Source organism: Phycodurus eques, chromosome 23, assembly GCF_024500275.1.
Source record: "Phycodurus eques isolate BA_2022a chromosome 23, UOR_Pequ_1.1, whole genome shotgun sequence".
NCBI classification, from domain to species: Eukaryota; Metazoa; Chordata; class Actinopteri; order Syngnathiformes; family Syngnathidae; genus Phycodurus; species Phycodurus eques.
Window position 1 is genome coordinate 4,818,491 of NC_084547.1, and position 20,922 is coordinate 4,839,412.

The following is a 20,922-nucleotide window of genomic DNA, read 5'->3' on the forward strand; positions in this document are numbered from 1 at the left end:
ACCAGATTCTGAATCTGCCGTGGCTTTTTCCGAGAAAATATTGACTTCAAAGCAAAGTGAGAGAAATCACTTTCCAAATGTCTTTCAAACCCTGTAAAGACCAAGCTGCGAAAATATAAGATTAACATTGACTTTTTGTGCTAATGCACAGGAACAGTAACCCGTTTGTTTTGGGAATGTATTTACGCTTACATTTTTTTGGACTGATGTAAATAATTGTTTCAAATCAAAATTCGAACCCGCAGCAAAAAAAAAAAAAAAAAAAAATAGGCATGTACTTTTGGGATATTGTATATTGTGTTGTAGTCAATCAAGTCTGTTAAAAAAAATAGTAAGTGGGAAATGCGCAAATGTCCGTCATATCCGGATAGGTTTTGGGGTGCACTCGTTTGTAAACTGCGTTACCTGAGTGAGCGGGGCTCGTCCGACGAAGGGAGTTTTTTTAAGCACCGCTCGTGCGGTATGTGCGGTAGAATAACATTTAACGCTTAATCGCTTAACTGAAGGCGGGATGGCGAAAAGTTGAAGCTGAACTTTTCGTTGCAACTATTGCTCGAATTGCGGCGTAGGCGGTAAATAAACATCTGCAGGTTTCGCCAAATATCAGTTCCATCTTGGGGAAATTTCCCAAGTAGGCGCCGTTTAGTTTTGGCTTTTGGTTAAATCAAGAGGCGGCCTGGCCACTTGCTAAGCTAGCCGTCAACGTTTTCTTTGACTTGTAGAATGGCGACGAGAAAACCAAACAACATGTTTGCTGGTGAGTGGCCTGACTTTTATGAATTGATTAATTACTCACTGGGCTCCACTTTTAATGACTATGGGATTCGGTTTCTTTTCCTTATGTTGTGTGTAGGAGCTGGCGTCATTTCATTCTCTTAAAAAAACAGTAAAAAATGTTTTACTATATCGACCTTTTTTTCCCACCCAAAAATCTATTGAAATTCTTATTAACCTATATGAATATTAAAACATAGGTAGACAATTACAATATAACATTGTGTTTCTCGTAAAGTACAAAAAAAACAAAACTTAACAATCAAACAAAGAGGAAAAATGTGCAAAAATGATCAGGCCCAGTTGCCTCCTTTTCATGCAAAGTCTATGAAAGAGAAGTCGCCAAGGTATTGTAATGTGTAAATACTTGTTACTTTTAAGGAAATTGTGTACAAATCAAATTCTACAAGAAAGTTTGGAGATGAAAGCCTTTGGCTTGAGCAAGTCTTCTTCTGTATGTGGCCCTCAGTAGAAAACGCTTGGACGTGCCTGACTCCGCTGACCCAAGTCTTTTGGGTTTTCATTGCCCTTTTGTTGCCCCTCCCGCCCAGATGTCAGTCTCCCCTTCGCCGCCTTGCAGCGGCTGGCTCCGCCCGTGCGCTTGCTGTCCGCCGCCTTCTGGAAGGTGATGAAGCAGCGGGACGTGGCGCAGTACGGCGTCCTGGAGGAGTTTGTGTCGTCCACGTGCGAGATGGTGTCGGGCTTGCTCACCTTGAGGCACCAGGTCAAGCTCACATTGGGGCTTAGATCCCGGGTGGGTATCTTTTTAAGAGCGTCCGACGCCAATAGTTTGTCTTTAGCTGCATAAAAGACATGCAGACAAAAATAAAGGGAGAAAAGTCATCTTTACGAAAGTCCAACATTTTGGAAAGTGCGTCGTCAATTGTTTGTCTTCCTTTTAGCGAAGTCAATAGTTTGTCTTCATTTTAAGAAAGCGGTGTCCCTTACCTAATGTTTTCTGTGTGGTAACGTGCTCTTCTGTACGACTAAAAAGAATTGGGTCTCACGCTCACTAACAATTATTTTAATAAATGATTAATCTGTTGGACAAGGTCTCGAAACGATGAATTGATAATCAAAATAGTGGTCAATTCATATGATGATCGATTTGTTGTCGATGAATCGTTGCGCCTGTACACCAGTACTATGGCGAACATGTAAGTCAAGGAGGCGTGCGGCTCACCCGTCCACGGTGTCAGATCCTGACCGCCAACTCTTTCTCCTTTTCAGCTCATCTTGGAGCTTCTGCGCACCCCCCAACCTGATGCGAGGGTCATCAAGACGCACCTGAGAAGGATCTACGCTGCTTCCACCCCGTCGACGTCTTCGGCTCCAACTGTGGTAGGCGCCCGCATTCGATCTCTCGTATGGGATCTGCCCTCAACCATTTTTTATTTTTGTTTGGTCCCTGCAGAAGATGGACGTCAAGGTGGAAAAATCAGTGGCGAATTTCCACACGTTGGTGCACGAGCTGCTCACCGACCCGGCCGCCAAAGAGGAGTTCTTCCAGGCGAGTCGCTGTCGGCCAATTGCACATAAGCAACGGATCTTCATTTTACTTTACACTAACCTCCCAAAAAAACACCACTGTGCTTTTAATGAAGAAAATGGAACTGCATTGTAAAATACAAATGTAACAACTTAATAGAAGAAATAAAATGCTTTTATAAAGTGTAGCTCCGGTTGGCTATTTATCGCGCAGTGCAGTGCAAGCGTTTCTCCATGCTCCTTGCAAGTGTTTTCGTTTTGTATTTGTGCGTTTGACGATTTGTCCCATTCAGCAAATGGGGTGGTGGGGTGGCACTTATTGGCTTATATATTTTTTTATTTGTTCTTTTTTTTTTTTTTTTTTTTTTAATGGAAAAGTTTTATTTAAAAAAATGTTGTGTGCCAATTTTAATGGCCATCAATTACGCGCGGATTTTAGCTATTCGCGTTAAGGCCCGCTCCCTTTCCCCTGCGAATGGGGTGCCCTGCGTATTAAACAAGCTTTTACTGTATTTGTTCCGGACAGGAGGAGTTCCCTCACGACTACGGTCCTTTGTTCGACCAGGCGTTGGAGAAGCTGCTGTGGGAGTTTCTCATTCGTTTGGATCAACTGCTCCCAGTGCCCAGCCTTTCTCAGGTAGGGGGATCAACTGTAAAAAGCAGCCGTCACGGCCGACGGTATTGAACAACGTCTCTGGTCCGGCGTGTAGACGGTGTCCTGGCTGAGCGAAACCCCCGCCGTTTTGGAAGAGTGCGCCCGAGCGGCCACCCAGCCCCAGCTCCTGAAGATTTTGCTCGACCATCAAACCTGTCTCGGGCATCTCGAACCCGCAGGTAAACGGAGATGGCGTCCGCCGCCTTCTGCCCGACTTTGCCTTGAGTAGACTACAGTGCATGACAATTTTTCACACTGCCTCACTTTTTCCACAGTTTGTTACAGCCTTATTTCAAGAATGGATTCAATTCTTTTTTCTTTTTTTTTTTGGTCTGGAGGCATGTCTTTGAAGTGGCCCAGCTAGAAAGATTGAGCAGCCCAAACATAGCTGTTAGCTGTTCAAAACTTATGGCATGGAACATAGCTGTTCAAAACTTATGGCATCATATTCAAAAAGACTGCTTTCATTTCCCAGCTATCATCGGGCAGGAGGCGGGGTACACCCTGAACTGGTTGCCAGCCAATTGCAGGGCACATACAAACAACCATTTGCACTCACATTCACACCTACGGGCAATTTAGAGTCTCCAATTCATGCATGTTTTTGGGATGTGGGAGGAAACCAGAGTGTCCGGAGAAAACCCACGCAGGCACGGGGAGAACATGCAAACTCCACACAGGCGGGGCCGGGGATTGAACCCGGGTCCTCAGAACTGTGAGGCTGACGCTTTAACCAGTCGTCCACCGTGCCGCCAAAGACTGTTTATTTTTAATCCAATTTGTGCAAAAAAGGGTTTTCATGTCGTCGTCATGGAATGTTGTGGGTAGAGTTTTGAATTTGTTCCCTTTACACTAAGGCTGAAACATAACAAAATGTGGAACAAGTGCTGTGCTGTGAAAACTTTCCGGGTGTTGCTCCCCCCCCCACAGCATCCCTCCCTCCAAACATGGGAGACTCCATCTTGGCGTCCCTCTCTTTACCCCTCTCCGGAAAAGCATCCTCAAATCCGCAACAAGACCCTGCCGCGTCCTCTTCCGGGGATCAACCCGCGCGGAGACAAGAAAAAACGCCCGCCGTCGCGATCGGGCCAATAACCGACGACACGCCGGCAGTGAAAAAGGCCGAACAAGATGGTGGCCGGATGACAAGGTTGTCGGCGACGAGGAGCCGCCACGCAAAGCGCAAGCAAGCAGACGGCGTCGAGGAGGAAACGCCGACCTCCAAGAATCCTTGCCCCCTTACGGCCGCCTGTCTGCGCCGCCGAGCCAGAGTCGTCATCCGAAAACTGCCCCGCTCCGAGCTCCTTAGAGCGGGAACGACGTCCAACGGGCCCGGGCGCTGCCGGCCTCAAACGGCTCTCCGCATGGAAGTCCGCAGCTTAGACAATAAAGAGTAAGAAACCAGTAATGATGTGTATATATAAATTTAAAAAAGTCAAGTCCCCACTCGCGGTTCACAGATTCACCTCTTCACGTTTCTTTTTAACCCGTTGTTCGTCTTTTGGGTTTTTTCTGAATTGCCGCCGCCTGCTTAAATAGGAAAGTAGTACAGCTGGTCCGGTTGAAGTGATACATCTCAACTGAGAGACGAGCTTTGTATTTGTATGCCGAGGAGGAGCTAAGCTCGGCCGAGGTTGTTCCGGAGCGTGTTTGCCGTGTGTGCATGTACATGCATGCGCACTTGGGCTGCATGTTTTTTTTTTTTTTTAATATAAATAAATCTATCGACTCACCTATAAGGCATTTTTTTTGGGGGGGGGGGGGGTGTGTGATGTAAGATGAGTTTCAATTGATATCTATATTTTTATTTTAAATAGTGGTTTTGATCATAGTTTGTGGTATATTCATGAATTAAATGATTAATATACAATAATAAAAAAAATTTCCTTCAGCTTTGTTCCCTTGCATTCATATTTAACTCCTTGTTATGTCACTGGTCAAACTGACTCATTTTAATGTGTTTTGGATGGAAAAAGTGTAACCAAGTATAAATAAAGATCACAAGGATACGTCAATGAGATTTTATTTCAGACACTTGCCTGAAAATCAGACTTAACAGGAGGGGTAATAGCTATTATGTACAGTTATATGTATGTATTTTTTGTGTATAAATATGTCTACTTTTTTATGAATAAATTAAAAAAAAAAAAAAAAACAATAAATGACATCTCCAGTATTAACCAATGTATGTTTTTGTTTGTGCCACTGCTTAACAGGAATAATCACACAGGAGAAAGCGGAGGCGCCCTGTCATCATCTCTGCGACGGAGCGACGCAGGTAGAAAGTGCTACATTTGTTTTTTAAAATGGGACAGAATCTATCATTTATAGATCAGTTTAAAAGAAAAAAAAAGTAACATCTAAAATCGCTTATTGTAATAATGAAATAATCATTATTGTTTGTCAAATTTGATTGGAATTTACAATGAAATAACCAATTATTAAAATGTTAAATGTTAGGTAAAATTGTAGTTTTACCAGTTTTTTACAATGTTTAAATATTCACAAATGTAAAGGTTTAGTTTACATTTTTATTTACAATACATTAACCAATTTAATACATTTTAAAAAGTTAATGTAAATGGTTTACATTTTTAAAAAAATATTTACAATTAATAACTATTGTATGAAAGAAATAAAAACAAATATGCAATATGTACACAAGGTAATTCAAAGTGTTTTACAGCTGCCTAAAATTATAAGAAGGCAAATGACATCATTCCATCTACCATCAAAATAGTCACTCATTCTATGAAAAGCGATGAATGCAACAGATGCAACTTTGCTTTCCGACATTTGTGATTGGGTTTTGTCTTTAGACGCGCCGGGCCTCGCCGGCGACGACTACGTTGCCGATTCCGAGGACGAAGCGACCAAGAAGTTCAAAGAGAGGGTAAGCCCAAAACGTGTGGCGCCGCCCGTCGCGCCTCCCACGTTAACCCCCCCCCCCCCGTTGTCGTCTCCCTCAGCTGTTTATGAAGCGCTACTGCAAAACAAAACACGGCACTTATTTCCCCACTCTGCGGGAATTCTGGAAGCTGGGGAACCCCACAAAACCACTTCTCGGCAGACGGTGAACATGACTTTGACCTTTCAACATTTTGATGTCACTTTTTTTATGTGTCACATGATCAATCATTGAAGTGTAACTCTTGTAATCATTGGAAATTAAATCGTGGTGCTTGTTTTATGCTGAGTTTGTGTTAATTTGCCCATTTTGGTGCTGTTTGTATCATGTATTCGGAAAGTATTCACAGCCTTTTTTTTTTTTTTTTTTTCCACATTACAACAATGTTACATCCTTATTTAAAAAAAAAATTAATTCATTTTTACAATACAAACAATTTGATTCCAAAAAATAGAAATGTTACTGCGCTCGCATGGACAACTCATTTAGTATAGCCAACTATTGCTAGTTAGAATGTACTGTAATGACCTGTAAGTTGTCAAGGATAAACACAGGCACCAGTGCATTTTCAAAATCTTTATTGACCAATCAGTGAGAAAAGAAACACATAAGCATGTTCAGACATAACACACTCTCATTCACCGACACCCACGTCACTCACCAGCCATACACACTGAGTCACAGATACTACAGTAGAATGTAAGAATGGTGACCCCAAGTGGACAAATATGATGATAATGCAGAATCTATTTTTACCCGATTAATCGATGGGATCATCAGTAGAATACTCGATTTAAAAAAACAAATTAGAAAGCTGCAGACGAGCTGCGGATCTTCAGATTACAAACAGGAAGCAGTATCTGGAGAGTTGTCAATCTGTTTTGCGATCACAGTCGACAGCCGATCCCCCCCGTCGCTGCGATGGTCTCTCCCGTGATGTACGAGGCCTCCTGAGTGCACAGGAAGGCGACCACTCCCCCGATTTCATCCGGTTCGCCGACTCTGCCGTTGGGAAGAAAACTGCACGTTGCCACCTCGAGATGCGGGTTTAATACGCCGACGAGAGGTGAACTATACCTTTTAATGCACATCTGCTTTTTGATGTGATCCATGATGTCATCATTTTGCAACAACTGCAATGAGTGATGCGATAATTGTATTGTGCAGTGGCGCCTTGACTTAAGAGTTTAATTTGTAACTAAAATCACTTATATCAAAACATCAACATTTGTTTTTGTTTTTTTTGGGGGGGGGGGGGTTAATAAGAAAAATAGCACTATACTGCTGTAAGAATGAAACTTACATTTTTGTTTGTCCACTGAACTTAATCTTAACGGTTTACTTTTTGCCTTTATTTCCACACTTTCAGCAGAAGCTCCATCTTTTCATGGACAGAAGTTGGCAGCTTTGAAATGATTTTGATGCCCCCGGCTGGTGTTATACCCTTTACAGACTCCCACTCGTTCACTTTCTTTGGACCCGTGGTGAGGGGGGGGGGAGAAATTTGGCAAATACATAAATAAAACTACAATGCGAGCACAAAGCGAAGTTGGCTGCTGCCACTCGTTTTTTCTCAAAAGTCAGAGCAAAAAATAAATCAAACAAGCAAAAAGTCAAGGTACCACTGTATACTTCCAGTTATTTAAATTAAGGCCCAAAAGAAAAAGACGTAAAGAAAAAAGGTAAAGTGCTCCGGAAGTAAGAAGTGGATGTCTCACCGGGGCGCTGAAGTGAGTTTTGATGATGCCGGGGGCCACGCAGTTGACCCGGATGTTGCTCTGAGCCAGCTCGGGGGCCAGCGCCCGGGTCAGACTCACCAAGGCCGTCTTACTCACGCTGTACGCCCCCAAGCCCTGCAGAAACGTCATCCTCGGAGTCAGAATACAATCTTTGCGATGTCGCTCACCGTCACTGGTGTTGATCGCCTGACCTGTATCGGTTGGTAGGCAGCCACGGACGACACAAACACGACATTTCCCCCTCTGAAAGAAGCACTAAGCATTAAAAACAATTCTCTGTCAGCGGTACGCAAACGGATTTTTTAAAATCATTAAAAAACAAAAAAAAAAGGTAAAGTTTTTTAATAGTAGAATTAATGTGCATATTTTAATTTGATCATTTATTGAAAATTAATCTTATTTAACAAAGTCAAGTGTTTAAATTCATGCTTTTATTTTTTACTATTTTAATTTGTACTCATGTTTTCCTTTGTAAAATACTGTAGTATGATTGGTTTGAACAATTCTCGAATAATATTTCTGTAGTTTATAATTTACAATGAATTAACAAATTATTTAATGAGATAAATGTATCAAAAATAAAAGCTAGGTTTTTTTTTAACTCACCCCCCTTTTTGCCATATGAGGCACCACCAACTTGGTCATAAGGAAGGCTGCTTTTACATTTACGGACATAACCTAAAAATGACGGAACGACAGTTAATTTGAGTCCCCCCCCCCCCTCCCAAAAAAAAAAAAAAAAAACGGCCATTCTGTTACTAACCTTGTCCCAAACTTCCTCTGTGGTGTCCATGAAGTTTCCGAAGAAAGGATTGACCGCCGCGTTGGACACCAGGATGTCAACGCCGCCGCACTGATCCAACGTCTATGTAAAAGACGCAACAAGATTTACGGTGCATGCGGGCAGCATTCAAAGCGCTGCACTTTTCCCACCGTCTGAAGCAGCCTTTCTCGATCGCCTTGGTTCCCGATGTTACAGGTGGTGCCGGTGACGCGGACGTTCTGGCTCTGCAGCTGGGCCACGGCCTCGTCCACGCCGGCCCGCCGCCTGCTGCTCACCACCACGTGCGCCCCCCTCTCGCCCAGGGCCCGGGCTACGGCCAGGCCGATGCTGGAGCCGGAGGACACGGGTTCCAATCTCTGGGATTTCTAAATCAGGCAGGACAAGACTCTTACCCAGCCGTCGAGGCCGTGACGATGGCCACTTTCCCTGCAAGACTGCTCTGAGACATATTTCTTGGTCCCGAGAGTGGAGTGTTCCAAAGGCACCTGAAGGCAACCCTCAACATCACCTGTGAGGTCACAAACAGGTACACAGACATTATATATAAGCAGTGTGCAAATCTGCTTTAAAAACAATTATAATTGCCTGTAGATGCCACAAGATGGCGGCAAACCTCTTTTCGTCCAAATGAAACTCAATTTTAACAGAATTCCTTGACAAGGACCCAAAACACAATTTTTCTCTCAATGAAACTCCTCAACTCACTTCAACATTGTTTTTTTTTTGTACACCAAATTGGCGCCACAGTAATATTTGAGTGACTTTGGCTTCAGTACAAAATCAGAAAATAGGTGTGTTAAAAAACAAGTAAGTTCCCAAAAATTCGTACTAATTATTAATATCACGTTGTAATCATGGTTACTACAAATGGTATACAAAAACGTAAGCTGCAACAAGTTTTGTTCTGATCGCCCAAACCCAGGATCAGTTGCCTTGCAGATTTGAAATTTGATTGGTTAAGAAACAATTCTGCTGTTACACACGGGGCCAGCCAAATGAAGGCCAATAGTGGCGTTCAATGACCATTTCTGGACCGCAAACGACACGTTGAAAGATAGCTACGTGTCGTAGTTGGCAATTGCGTTATCTCGCCACATTTCAACACACCAACTACAGCAACAGTCGTTAAAATCAAATAAAAAAAACAATTCAAGACCTTCAAACTCCTCGTACTGCGTGAACTGGAACTCCAGTTGTTCTTCCGGTGAACAAAAACTGTCACAATAAAAGCATACAATAGCTATCGATTGGATCTATAAAATTGGGGATTTAGACATATTTTAGGTTTATGTCGTCCATTCTATCCCGTTAAGAGTTTGGCGATTTTAATTTACAGCTACTGATCTTCAGATGTACCATTTATTTTTAATCTAGCCATTAAACGCATCTCACGGCAAGGAGCCAATCAGAGCGCGAGTGAGTGGCCAAGTTACGCGATCTAACAAGTAACTGGATTAAATCGAGCGAACTGCCGTCAACCCTTCCGGATGATTTGTAGATCGTCGAAAGTACGTCAGCGTCTGAGAAGGCGGAGATCATTTTGTTGTCATCGGCCGAAGATGATTGAAAGCCAATGGCCACTCGGTTTTTACGCTTGAGAAGAAGCGCTTTCGCCCCATCTCACACAGATCGCCGATGTGGAAGTTTACCGGCGAATACGAACAAGGAAGGTAATTTATTTTTTTCGCCGCGGCGAACATACTCTTGGATGGTTTTGACCTCCTTTGTGAGGTAACTGCAGAAGAGAAGCGGCGTTTTCGTCCCGCTAATGTTAGCGAAGTAGGCCGCGGGAGTCGAGTATGTCCCCAGTAATGTAACGGGGCGACATTCCGCAATTAAGCAGCCTGGCAAAAGGCCAATTGGGATATCATTGGAGCACCGAACCGGATGCTAAGCTAAGGTTAGCTCCTAACATGACCGGGGCGTGGGATGACGGGACAGGTGTCGGCCAGTCGCAATGAATCTTTCTGGACAAATGCGTGCTTAAAGTAACGGTTCCGAACGGTCCCCAGGCCCAGCGTTTGTGTTTGACAAGGCGGAGACGATGTGAGCCGCACGGAGCTCGCTGACCGAGCGGAACACTCGAGTTCGACCTTCCCCGACAGCGACGAACCCTCAGCACTTCACAGCCATGTCGGTTTCTGTAAGTATCCGACTCGGAAACGTCCTAGCACGAAGGAGGGATTCGACTGTTTTTGTGGCCCGAGCATTTTGGCCACATGCTACTGGTCCCCAAAAATGAAAGTGGGGGGGGGGGGGGGGGCTTTTGGGTTGGCAGTGAAGGCAAGGGACAGATGTGGCTCTCCTGCCCCATCCCCCCGCTCACACCATTAAGCCGCTCTGTCCATTTGACCACTCAGCCGTCTATGGCCCTTCGTGATCACTGCATATTTGAATATTTTAGTTTGAGTCCCTAGTGGATAGCACGCCTGCCTCACAGTTCTGGGGTTCGGCGTTCGACTCTTGGCTTTTGTGGCTTTTGCATGTTCTTCCTGCGCTTGCGTCGATTTCTCCAGGTGCTCCTCCTTGCTTACGCGTACCTAAATCGTGCATGCCGGGTCTCTTAAAGACTTGAAATTGTCCGTAGGTCCGTATGTGACTGTGAATGGTCGTTCGCCTTTGTGCCCTGCCATTGGCTGGCGACCGGTCCAGGGTGTACGACCTCTCACCCAAAATCAGATGGAATAGGGGCTCGCCCACTCCCCGAATGAGCGTAAGCGGTGGGGATGCACCGAAACAATTTTTTGAGACCCAGTACGAGTGCAAGTACCGACATTTTACTACCCACCGGGAACCGATACTCGATGATGCTATTACGTCTTGCATTTGTGACGAGAATGGGTTTTGTTTGAAACAAATACATATACTTTACTCAAGTATGACACTTTTTAGAGTAACAACTTGACATTTGCTGACATTTTAACACCCAATATGTTTTCCTAAAAGGTCATGTCAAATTTCCCTCACGGAAGTCCAGTGTGTGGTGGTAATATAAACGTAAAATGTGCCCAAAAATGCCATGTTACCGCTTTCTTTGAACTCCAAAATAACATGCGTAACACAAGACTCTAAGTAAGCCTGTTAGAAAATGGATGGACGGCACTCGAGTCTGCGATTCCTCTCCTGTCACGGTGGACGTCGTCCATCTTCTCTTGTATTCTTCCCACGAAACAACCGAGCTGTTCAGCTTTGGCATCAATGTACTTGTTGTTCGTGATGCGCAAATGTGAGTTTGTCTTGTGCGTCTGAAATTAGACTATTAAAAACCTGTTTTTGAACACGTGTCCCCTCTACAGACGGTGCTGGCGAAGGCGCTCTTTGACAACGCAGCTGAGAGCCCGGAGGAATTGGCTTTCAGGAAGGGCGACATCCTGATGGTTTTGGAGCAGGAGCAGAGCGGCGGGCCCGGCTGGTGGCTGTGCTCCCTGCACGGCCGGCAGGGCATCGCCCCGGCCAATCGTCTGCGCCTCCTCCGGACCGCCCCGGCCCCCGGCCCGGACTCCGTCTATTTGTCCCCCGGCAGCGCGGACGACGCGGACGGCGTGTACCGCTCCCCGCCGGCCGCCGGCGAAAGCCGAGGGACCGGCGCCGCCTCCAGACCCGGCGAGCTCCGCAAGGCGGACGGCGGACGTCCGCGCTCGCACTCCAGTTCCGGATCCCGACCCAGGCCTGACTGGGACATGGGCGCGGGGGGTCGCCCGCGCTCGCCTTCCCTCAGAGGACGGGGCGCAGACGTGACCGGAGCTCTTTATCAGACCCCGGTGAGCCCGCTGCCCTCATCTGCTCAGCACGCCAGGCAGCCAGGAGCTCAAACGGCCGCAGAGTCTGTGTACCTCTCCCCCGGCGGAGTCGCGAGGGGGGGCGACGAGTCCGAGGACGCCACATATCTCGTCCCCCGGGAAACGCTAAGCGCAGAGCCCTCTGATGACTGTTACTTGGTGCCGAAAGGGACACCACTTGCCGGTGAGGATGTTTACCAAACCCCAACAGGAGGAGTTCTAGCCGCCTGCCCCAATGGGCCCTCCTCCGTCAGCGGAACCCACCAGGCTAAAGTGAGTCAGGATATGCCCGGGATGTACCAAACGCCCTCTTCTATGCCGGTAAGCCTTCAAAGGACTTCGTCGTCCCCTGCCCAAGCGGCCCCCGGACCCCTCCTCAAGGGCCCGTCGCCCACCACCGCTGTGGCCAGAGGCAAACCGGGTCTCGTCTGCCACCGGGGGTCCCCTTTGCTGGTTCGAGCGGGCCACCCCCGAGTTCCCGGATCGCCAAATTTTGCTCGAAAGCCCCCGCCCCCGGCGCCCCCGGTGAGGGGAGTCACACGGAAAGACGGGCAGCGGCCGGTGCCCGTGTCGGGTGACTGCGGCGCGGCCCCCGACCGGGAGGTGGACAGACAAACGAGCCAGGACCTGGAGAAAACCAACAACACGCACAACAGCAAAGGGCCAAATCAAGATTATGCAGACCCCGTGGATGATCAGGTTTGTGACACGGAACAATAAACTGAATATTTCCGTTCCCGCTCGACACAGCAACCGGCACAGAGCACGTCACTTATCAATACTGGACAGTATTTTATATACATCTATGCTGATACACATTTTTGTTTTTTCAAATACATTTAAAAAGTGTGTGAAGTTTTAAGGGTTAAACTATTCAAAATATGTTTTGAAGGCCGTGGTCTCGATATATTCAGTGTATCCTATTTGGAAATGGTCTTTTTTTATTTTATTTATTTTTTTGATAGGTATACGACACCCCACCCAGCGGCAGGTGGCAGCGTGCGGTGCCGACGGTGCTCAGCGGTGACGACGACGGCATCTACGACACGCCTCGCACCGCGCCCGCGCACCTCCACACGGAGACCGAGGTGATGACGACGTCGCTTTCTTTCGGCTTTTGTCCGTTGGTTTAACAGCTTCAGCTTTTGTCTTGTGCCTTGTTTCCCGAGCGGCACATATTTGACAGTACAAAAATCTCAAGGCACACTGCCAAACAAAAATGTCACAAAGTACTGTAAATATTTTGAAATAATGATGACCTGTTTTGCTGTTTTTGTGATCAGCCCTAAAATCAGTGAAAGTCTTACTTTTGCTGCCTTATTGCGGCATTTTGGTGTCAAAGACCTACGGCGAAGTGAGTTGAAGAGTTTCATACAGACAAATAGTACTTTGGTGCAATCCCGGTGTCAAGGAATTGTCCTGAAATGAGTGGAGGAGTTTCATTCGGACAAAAATATTGCTTCGCCGCCATCTTGTGTCGAGAAATTACGTTGATGTGAGCTGAGGAGTTTCATTTGGACAAAAATAGAGCTTTGTCGCCATCTGACTGTCGTGGCATCGATTGGCAATTATAAACCTTTTTAGGTGAGCGTCAATTACTTGCAGATTTGTAACTATTTGCTTGAGGGTTCGGTCTCTGTCCACGTGAATAATAGCGGGGGGTTTTGACTACTACTTTCCTTTTCGTCATTTTATTGCATTTTTGACTCGCTGATGCAAGATTTAAAGTACATATATTGCACTAGACTCCATCTTTAGTTGGGCATCGACTCCACCGGACTGTGATCAGCTGTTCCACCCCTGCCAAAAATGATCCGAACCTTCCTCGGCGTCCTTTTGAGGAGTTTAGCTCCCTGCCTGAATGCACCTTACTGGACTGCATTCCGAAAGTCTGTTAACCCCCCCAAGGCGAGGCCACACCTGTCTCGGTCTGCTGCGGTAGGCCGGCTATCCGGTCCAAGCGCTGCCGCTATTTTCTCCCGGTCACGCCCATCTGTTCGGGTTAGGCCGCGGCCGCAGCGCCAGTGGTCTCCCTTTCATGCTCCTCGAATGTGCGCGCCAGCTGTCGGATTGTTTTTGCTCCAGTGACTGCATATGCGTTGACACTGGGATGTTGGAGTGGACAAATATATCCTGGCCTTCGTTTGGTGGTTAGCGACTCTTTGATGCATCTGCGTGTGGGTTCCCAGAGGTTCTTACTTCAATGGTGCGTTTAAAAGCCCGGCCAACTCGCTACCTCTCCTACTGCGACGGTCCGCTCGGTACGGTAATCCCTCTCTCTTCACGGGCGGAACGTGACCGAGCCCTGCCGCAAATAATTGTCGAACCCCCAACATGTTTATGTTGCCTTGATTGATGGTTTGAACCATAAATGTACCACGAACTATGATCACACAATACATATTTTAAACTCATACAATATTACTCTTAAAAAATAAATGGCTTACAGATTTTTTGATTTCCAACAAATGCATCCAAAGTGCAACGTCTGTCTACATGGGACAAAGACTCTTCCACCTCTACTTACAACCCAGACTTCACTTCTTTCACTCCCACATCAGTGGGAATTATGTTGAGTTTTATTTAGACAAAAGTAGGGCTTTGCTGCCATATTGTGGTATCTATAGATGATTTTTTTTTTTTGGTGGTGGGGTGGGCAGGATGTCAGCTGGCCTCGGCTACATCTCATTGCGACCCTAATGAGGATAAGCGGATGGCGGGCTGATAACGAATGGGTCGTCTCCGCTTACAGGTTTACGACGTCCCGACCATAACACTGAATGGCTCCACTTCGGACGTCCCACCGAGCGCCGCCGTGCCTGCCGACGCGGACGACGTCTACAGCGTACCCACTCTTCCGGGCGTGCCTCCGGCTCCCGGGGAGACCGCCGCGAGCCTTTCCGGGGACGACGCGACCCAGAACGGTCAGGTGTGTTGCGTCCCGGCCTCCGAGAAGCGGGCCAGCGCCGTAGACAGGCAGCGGGACTCCCCGGACTGCGGGATCTACGATATGCCGGCCCTGACCGCCGAAGTCCTCCCCCACTCGTCCTCGTCTTCCTCCACCTCCACTCGCCGTCTCTCCGTGTCCAGCAACGGCTCCGGGGACGTGCAGTGGAGGTCCTCGCTCTCCGGCCTGGTCCACGCCGTGCTGAGCGCCGCTTCCTGCTCGCCCGCTGCTCTGTCTTCCCGTGATCTGGCCACGTCGCTAGCTGAAATCTTGTCCGCATGGAAAGCCAGCCTCTCCGGCGACCCGCCGCCGCTGCCCCTTCAGCAGGCTTGGGCTCGCCTGTCGGACCTCCTCCCCGCGTTATCTGCCGTGGGCAACGCTCCTCCGTCGGAAGGACTCCTGTCACTGGTCCGGCGCTCCCTGGAGGAAAGCGCCGTCCTCTTGCAGACTCAGGGTCGCCCCCGATTGCCTTCCCAGGAGTCTTTGTCCCGCAGGCCGCTGCCCGCTCTCCCGGTGTCTGACGGGAAGTCGACGGGAGGCGGTATGGGCTCCCGTAAGAGTAGCTGGATTCAGGAACGGCCTTTGCCCCCGACTCCTCAGCCGGCCTTCCCCTTGCCTCCCACTTTGGCCACGGTGACGCTCACGGTGGGCCACGGCGACGGCGACGAAGATCCCGGCAACGAATACGCCGGCATCGGCTTGACTCCCGTCCCAGCCCCGGTCCCTAACGGTGACAGTGTTGGATATGTAAAGTTGCAGGTCAGTTATTTTGTGCGCACCGAGCATTCTTTGTTGTTGTTCATGCTGTTGTTTGACCGGGCGTCCCCCGTTTTCTTATCTCCATGTAGGGAAAACCGGAGCTTCCCCCGGCACAGAACGGACAAACGATCACTTCAGAGCCGAGAGTAAGTCGCCTTCGCTGTCCGAACGATGGCGTCCTTTGTGTTTCCGCAGTCAAAGCCACTTTATTCCCAACCTTTATTGTGCCAAGGCACTTATTGTACGTGACACCACCAAACAAAAGTAGTGTGAAATAATGATGAGCTCGTCTCGTAGTACTCACAAATGTATTTACTCATTGTGAAATCTGTTGAGCAAAAGTCAAAAGTACTCAGACTCTGACGTGGAGGTTGAAAAAATGAACATGCCAATTTGGACAAAGTAAGGAGTAAAACGTACTGGTTTGTTTTCAAACGTTGGGAGTAAATGTGAAAAATTAATACTCGGGTAAAATACAGATACCTGAAAAATCTACTTCAGCACAGTAATGTGTAGTTTGCTACTTCCCACCACTGCTGTTGAGTTGCACATGAAGCTATTGCTCTGTTGTACAAATTGCAGCAGGTGGGCACAGATCAATTGTCCCTTCTGCCATCTAGTTGTAGAGCATTGAAGTATATTAAATCCCAATTTTTGGACCAGTTGAGTGAGATTGTGTAATTTCCCGACGATCTCTCACGGCCCAGCGGTCCGGAATCACTCGTCAAAGCGGATGAGTCACGGCTTGAGTCTGTTCACCAATGAGACGTGTGACTCAGGAATCCAGCACGTTGGCGCCCTTCCTGATTACCTTTCCTATGATTCTGTCAAAACATTTTATTTTTTTTGTTTGTTTTCCTGAGAATGTCAGTGTCAATATGAAGACATCACGGGACCCTGGGACACAATTACAAACAAGCGTTGCATTTTGTTATCCAGTCTCCTGCGGAAGAGCAATGTGTTCTTGTTGGGGTTTTTTTTTTTTTCCTTGCGCTGTCTGCATTTTTGGCCCGCTTGTGGAGTCCTGAGTTGAGCCAACAAGTGGTCACTTGTGTATGGTGACAATTTGGCCTTACATAGGACCGGGAGTCTGCAGGACAACAAGCCGAAGACAAGGAGTCTTTCAACAGACGTTCACTGACGTACTCTATCTAATTGTGTTTGTCTGGGTCTCCCGGGTCCCATTTGAATACATTTGTTGCCAGTGTTTTTCGCCACGTACGGCCAACTATTGGCAGAGATCGGGACCGAGCCCTGGCCGCCAATGGCGAGAACCCGTGAGGAACGGTTCCCCCGCGGTATTCGGCTTCACCGTAGGTCAACTGTGAATTTGCGGGAGGTTACTGGACAGTGGTAGCTTTTTGTTAGCTTCAGTAACTCCACGTTTAGTTGAACTTCAAACAAGCTTTTATTTTGCTACTGCCTTGTTTGCGAAGTGATTTCTGTTTGAAGGGGACAGCGGCCGTGTTTATTGAGCGGTTTTTCAAACCTTGTCTCCAGCTGACTCCGTCCCCTCCCCTGCCGGTGTCCCTCTCGCTGGAGGATTCGGAGCTGCTGTCCTTCTACTCGTCACAGAGCCTGGCTCACCTCTCCTGCCTGGCCGACGCCATCGACGTGCTCTTCGCCAGCGTGCAGGGCAACCAGCCGCCCCGCGTTTTCGTGGCGCGCGGGAAGAGCCTCATCGTGACGGCGCACAAGCTGGTGTTCATCGGCGACACGCTGTCCCGCCTCCTCACCTCCGTGGACCTGCGCGCCAAGGTGCGTGGCCGGCGCTGGTGGCGGCTCGCGAGGGGACCTTCTGTCTTTCATTTCTTGTTTCCATCCCTTCTTTCATTCCTGCTTTGCTGTTGTGCTTCCTTTCCTACATCCTTGTTTTCTTTGTTCCTTCCATTCTTCCTTCTTTCCCACCACCCTTGTTTTCTTTCTCCCGGCCTTCCTTCCTTTCTTACATTCTTGTTTTCCTTTCCTCTGTCCGTCCAGTCTTTCTTCCCATCTTTTCGTCCGACCTTCTGTCAACTTTCCATAATGTAATTGTAAATAATGTCCTCTTTCATGAGGAAAAAAATGTACCTTGTGCAAATGGTATTTTTCCAAGCCGCCCTCTCCTCTCAGATCACAACTTCCGGGGGTCGCCTGTGCCAGGCCTTGAAGGCGGTCGTCGTGGCGACAAAGGGCGCGGCCCAAAACTACCCGTCGGTGTCGGCCTCCCAGGAGATGGTGGACCGGGTCGCCGAGCTCTCCCAGCAGGCCGCCGGCTTTTCCGCTCTGCTCCAGCGCCTGGTCGAGATCTCCTCGTGATGTTTTCGGACGGGCCGCGTGACAAACCTTGTTGACACTACACACCTTGCCTTATTTTGTTATGACACTATTTTGTTTTTTTGGTCCTGTCCTTCTCAGCTGTGTGGCTTGGTTCTGCCCTTTCCCCTCTTGTGCGTGTTAACTTATTGAGGACCGGAAGCCACTCTGGAGTATTTCATTTTCTCCCGAGTTTAAATGTCAGAGGCGGGGGACTCGAGTCACTTCCCTTGACTCGAGTCGCCAGTTTTAGGACTTGGGAAACTTAGGAAAGACTCGACTTGGGCTTGAACTAAATGACTTGACAAGTCTTGTCTGTTTACATTTGAAAATCTTCAGTTTTATGCTAGTGAGGAGTTTTGTGTTTTTAAAGAAAAGGGAAATTTTGTGTAGTGCGCGCAAACCTGACACCCAACTAATATGCTAAAATGTGGAGTGCGCACTCCAAAAACTGGGCTTAAACAAAAAACTTGAAATGAGAAGTTAAAGCAAAATGATCTGCCAATAGAACAGGAAATTTCGACTTGTCGAGATTTCTTAGTCAAAACCCCCGCCGATGTCTTAAAGCTGGTGTACATCTGTGGAATTGTGGTATTGACTTATGACCCAAGTTATGATCGGACTCACCTGGCTTGAAGTTTAGCAGTGACTCGAATGGACTTTTTTTCCCCACACTAAGTTGGTTAAGACATACTTGACTTATACCTTCAGTGTCTCACAAAAGTCAGAACACCCCTCACATTGTTGTAAATCTATCTTTTCATGGGACAAAACTGAAGAAGTGACACGTTCCTGCAATGTATAGTCGGCAGTGAACAGCTTGTATAACTAGATTTATTGGGATGTCCCCTCAACCACTGGCAACAAAAGTGAGTACACCCCTGAATGAAACTCTCAAGTGTTGTCCCATGAAAAGATAAGAGCCAAAATGTGAGGTGTACTCATTTTTGTAAGATTCCATATGTGACTTACTCCCATTTCCATTCTGGTTCTGGCCTACTTCTTGACTGCGATACCTCCAAGGCGATTTTGTTCTCACCACTCCCGCAGGCCTCCATCCATCCTCGGCCTGTGCTCGTGTTGAGTTTGTGCGAGACGTGAAGATGACGCGCTGTGTAGTAATCCATCCCAACACACCTCGAGTGACAGTTCCCGCCTGGCGAGAATTCCCGGAACGTCAACAAGTCGGGGGGGCCAAATCGCCCCCGGGGCCGCTCCTCTTTCCCACGGTCTGGTGGCGTACAAAACCTGTGGACCGAGTTCCCCGATCTCCACACGTCGCGACTTGCTTTTTGACATTGGTGCGGCACTAAATGGTGGAGTGCGCTCACGCTCCTCTGCAAGTCTTTTCTGGCGTGTTCTACAAATGCGGACCATCGTCCGGCCGGCCCTTTGCTCGAGATGCTCATCCAGTGTGTCTTTGTCTCAGTGATGTTCATACGGCCACGCCATCATCGCCCTACCTTTCTTCCACTCACTTTTGTCCTTTGTCAAATCATTCCCACCTTCCATTCTCCCTTCATACGATCCCGCTTTCCTTCCTTCAGTCTCCCTTCTTTCTATCCTTCCTTTCATGCCCCTGTTGTTCCTTCCTTCTCTTTCATGCTATTCTAATACCTTCCATCCTTCATTTTCTTTCGTCGTCATCTTTTTTGTTTGTTTTTGACGTTGGTGTGGCACCGAATGGCACCTTTGGCCGTGTTTCATCTCTGTTCTCCGGAGCCGGTCCGTCGTTAAGCCCGTCGCCGAGGCTACTCATCACCTGTTACTTTGTCTGGATTAGGATCATATGGACACACTACAATTATTGACCTCATCCTTCCAAGCATGCTTTCGGGAACCCTCCTGTCCCATTTTCTCTGCTGTAGTGTCACCTTGTGGATGTTTGAAGTATTATTGGAAACTACACCTGTTACGTGTTTGAAGAGACGCAAGTAACCTTTATATTTATTATGATCATTTACATGTTTTGTTTTTTCATTCATAACTTTACTATGCTTGACTTTGTCATGCACATTCTTGTGTGATTTGGTTCGGTGCTGTATTGCAGTGGTTCTCAAAGTGGTCGCTCGGAGGGGGGGGGGGCTTTTGTAAACCAGCTCTTTGTCAGTTCCCGGCCAGGTTGTTGGTGTCAGTAGAGCACGTCAACTTGCGGCAATGGTTCAGATCCTTTCTATTAGCAGGTCATGAATATTTAGGTTGACATGTTACGAAAGATAATTTGCATAATGCACATTGTAGTTGTGTTTAATTGGTCTTGGGATTTAAAAAAAATTCTCCCCTGGACTGAAAAGGTTCTACAACCCTGGTCTATTGTCAAGAAATTTCGATCCCCTTTCTTTCTCGTGGAAAAATGTCCCCGTTACTGTTTATGTTGTACAAGGCAGGTTTTCTACACTCGTGAACTCAACCCAGTATGCCGAGTTCTAGCAATACAGAACTACACTTCTTCACTTTTCAACACTGCTATGTCTGCCCTGTATTCCAGAATAAACATCTTTTTTGCAGTCAGTAAACAACATGACTTTATTGCTGTTACAGCACTGCACAAAGGTACCTTACTCACGAGTGCCCCAATTTATGGTGACTTTTTTTTACTTTGTTGGGGGAACGGGACAAACAGTCAAATTCAAAATGAAAACACACTCAAGGAGCATGAAGAGAGTGGATGTGACTGTCACAGAACCAATTCAACTCCCACTGTCCTTGAAATGGCGATCGGGCGTCCCGACGTTTTCCGGAAACTGCCGAACGGCAGCCGCTCGTCGGTTCCTGTCCGCCCTTAACTGTCACT

General features: G+C 47.4%; 3 protein-coding genes across 6 annotated transcripts; 2 read left to right on the forward strand and 1 right to left on the reverse strand.

Moving 5' to 3' along the window:
- Positions 1 to 280: 280 nt before the first annotated feature.
- tinf2 (TERF1 (TRF1)-interacting nuclear factor 2) lies at positions 281 to 5,970 on the forward strand. 2 transcript variants are annotated; one of them, XM_061668950.1, is made up of 9 exons: positions 281 to 757; positions 1,326 to 1,528; positions 2,005 to 2,115; positions 2,189 to 2,284; positions 2,789 to 2,899; positions 2,973 to 3,096; positions 5,134 to 5,195; positions 5,737 to 5,810; positions 5,887 to 5,970. In XM_061668950.1, exons 1-9 carry the CDS (start codon positions 724 to 726, stop codon positions 5,894 to 5,896), a joined length of 825 nt encoding a protein of 274 aa, XP_061524934.1. In that variant the 5' UTR covers positions 281 to 723; the 3' UTR covers positions 5,897 to 5,970. The 2 variants fall into 2 exon arrangements, with proteins under 2 accessions (XP_061524934.1, XP_061524933.1); XM_061668949.1 differs by lacking the exons at positions 5,134 to 5,195; positions 5,737 to 5,810; positions 5,887 to 5,970 and adding an exon at positions 3,848 to 4,556.
- A 416-nt stretch (positions 5,971 to 6,386) lies between these two features.
- On the reverse strand, positions 6,387 to 9,706 carry dhrs4 (dehydrogenase/reductase (SDR family) member 4). The gene is made up of 9 exons (XM_061668952.1): positions 9,505 to 9,706; positions 8,741 to 8,856; positions 8,498 to 8,675; positions 8,328 to 8,429; positions 8,172 to 8,242; positions 7,756 to 7,807; positions 7,544 to 7,678; positions 6,903 to 6,958; positions 6,387 to 6,827 (listed from the first exon to the last, which is right to left on the reverse strand). The coding sequence occupies exons 2-9, from the start codon at positions 8,851 to 8,853 to the stop codon at positions 6,713 to 6,715; spliced, it is 822 nt and encodes a 273-aa protein (XP_061524936.1). The 5' UTR covers positions 8,854 to 8,856; positions 9,505 to 9,706; the 3' UTR covers positions 6,387 to 6,712.
- Positions 9,707 to 9,903: 197 nt separating this feature from the next.
- On the forward strand, positions 9,904 to 20,919 carry efs (embryonal Fyn-associated substrate). Of its 3 annotated transcripts, none has more exons than XM_061669514.1 (8): positions 9,904 to 10,018; positions 10,361 to 10,491; positions 11,645 to 12,826; positions 13,093 to 13,215; positions 14,880 to 15,833; positions 15,923 to 15,979; positions 17,334 to 17,591; positions 17,946 to 20,919. In XM_061669514.1, the coding sequence occupies exons 2-8, from the start codon at positions 10,480 to 10,482 to the stop codon at positions 18,129 to 18,131; spliced, it is 2,772 nt and encodes a 923-aa protein (XP_061525498.1). In that variant the 5' UTR covers positions 9,904 to 10,018; positions 10,361 to 10,479; the 3' UTR covers positions 18,132 to 20,919. The 3 variants fall into 3 exon arrangements, with proteins under 3 accessions (XP_061525498.1, XP_061525500.1, XP_061525499.1); XM_061669516.1 differs by lacking the exon at positions 9,904 to 10,018 and adding an exon at positions 10,025 to 10,248; XM_061669515.1 differs by lacking the exon at positions 9,904 to 10,018 and having other exon boundaries at positions 10,025 to 10,491.
- The last annotated feature ends 3 nt before the right edge of the window (positions 20,920 to 20,922 follow it).